Raw genomic sequence first — 220 nt, forward strand, 5'->3', positions numbered from 1 at the left:
AGCACCCCACCGCAGACCTGCCCCCCAAGTACGCCCTGGAGCTGCTGACAATCTACGCCTGGGAGGAGGGCACGGGCTCCCGCGAGTCCTTCGTCACAGCTGAGGGCTTCCGTACAGTGCTGGAGCTGCTGTGCCGGCACCGGGACATCTGCATCTACTGGGAGACGTACTACTCGCTCCAGCACAGCCAGATCGGTGCCCACGTGAAGAGGCTGCTGCG

The 220-nt window shown here is 65.0% G+C and overlaps 1 protein-coding gene across 1 annotated transcript in view; it reads left to right on the forward strand.

Annotated features, from left to right (window-relative positions):
* The window catches only part of LOC104617225 (2'-5'-oligoadenylate synthase-like protein 2), a gene marked incomplete at its 5' end in the record, with an annotated part of 2,071 nt that overhangs the window by 973 nt on the left and 878 nt on the right, over nucleotides 1–220 (forward strand). Inside the window, one exon of the mRNA XM_010282482.1 lies at nucleotides 3–217. Coding sequence (XP_010280784.1) covers nucleotides 3–217 — 215 coding nt within the window. The remainder of the gene's footprint in view (nucleotides 1–2; nucleotides 218–220) is intronic.

Source organism: Phaethon lepturus, unplaced genomic scaffold (genome assembly GCF_000687285.1).
Source record: "Phaethon lepturus isolate BGI_N335 unplaced genomic scaffold, ASM68728v1 scaffold27832, whole genome shotgun sequence".
In the NCBI taxonomy this organism is placed as follows: domain Eukaryota; kingdom Metazoa; phylum Chordata; class Aves; order Phaethontiformes; family Phaethontidae; genus Phaethon; species Phaethon lepturus.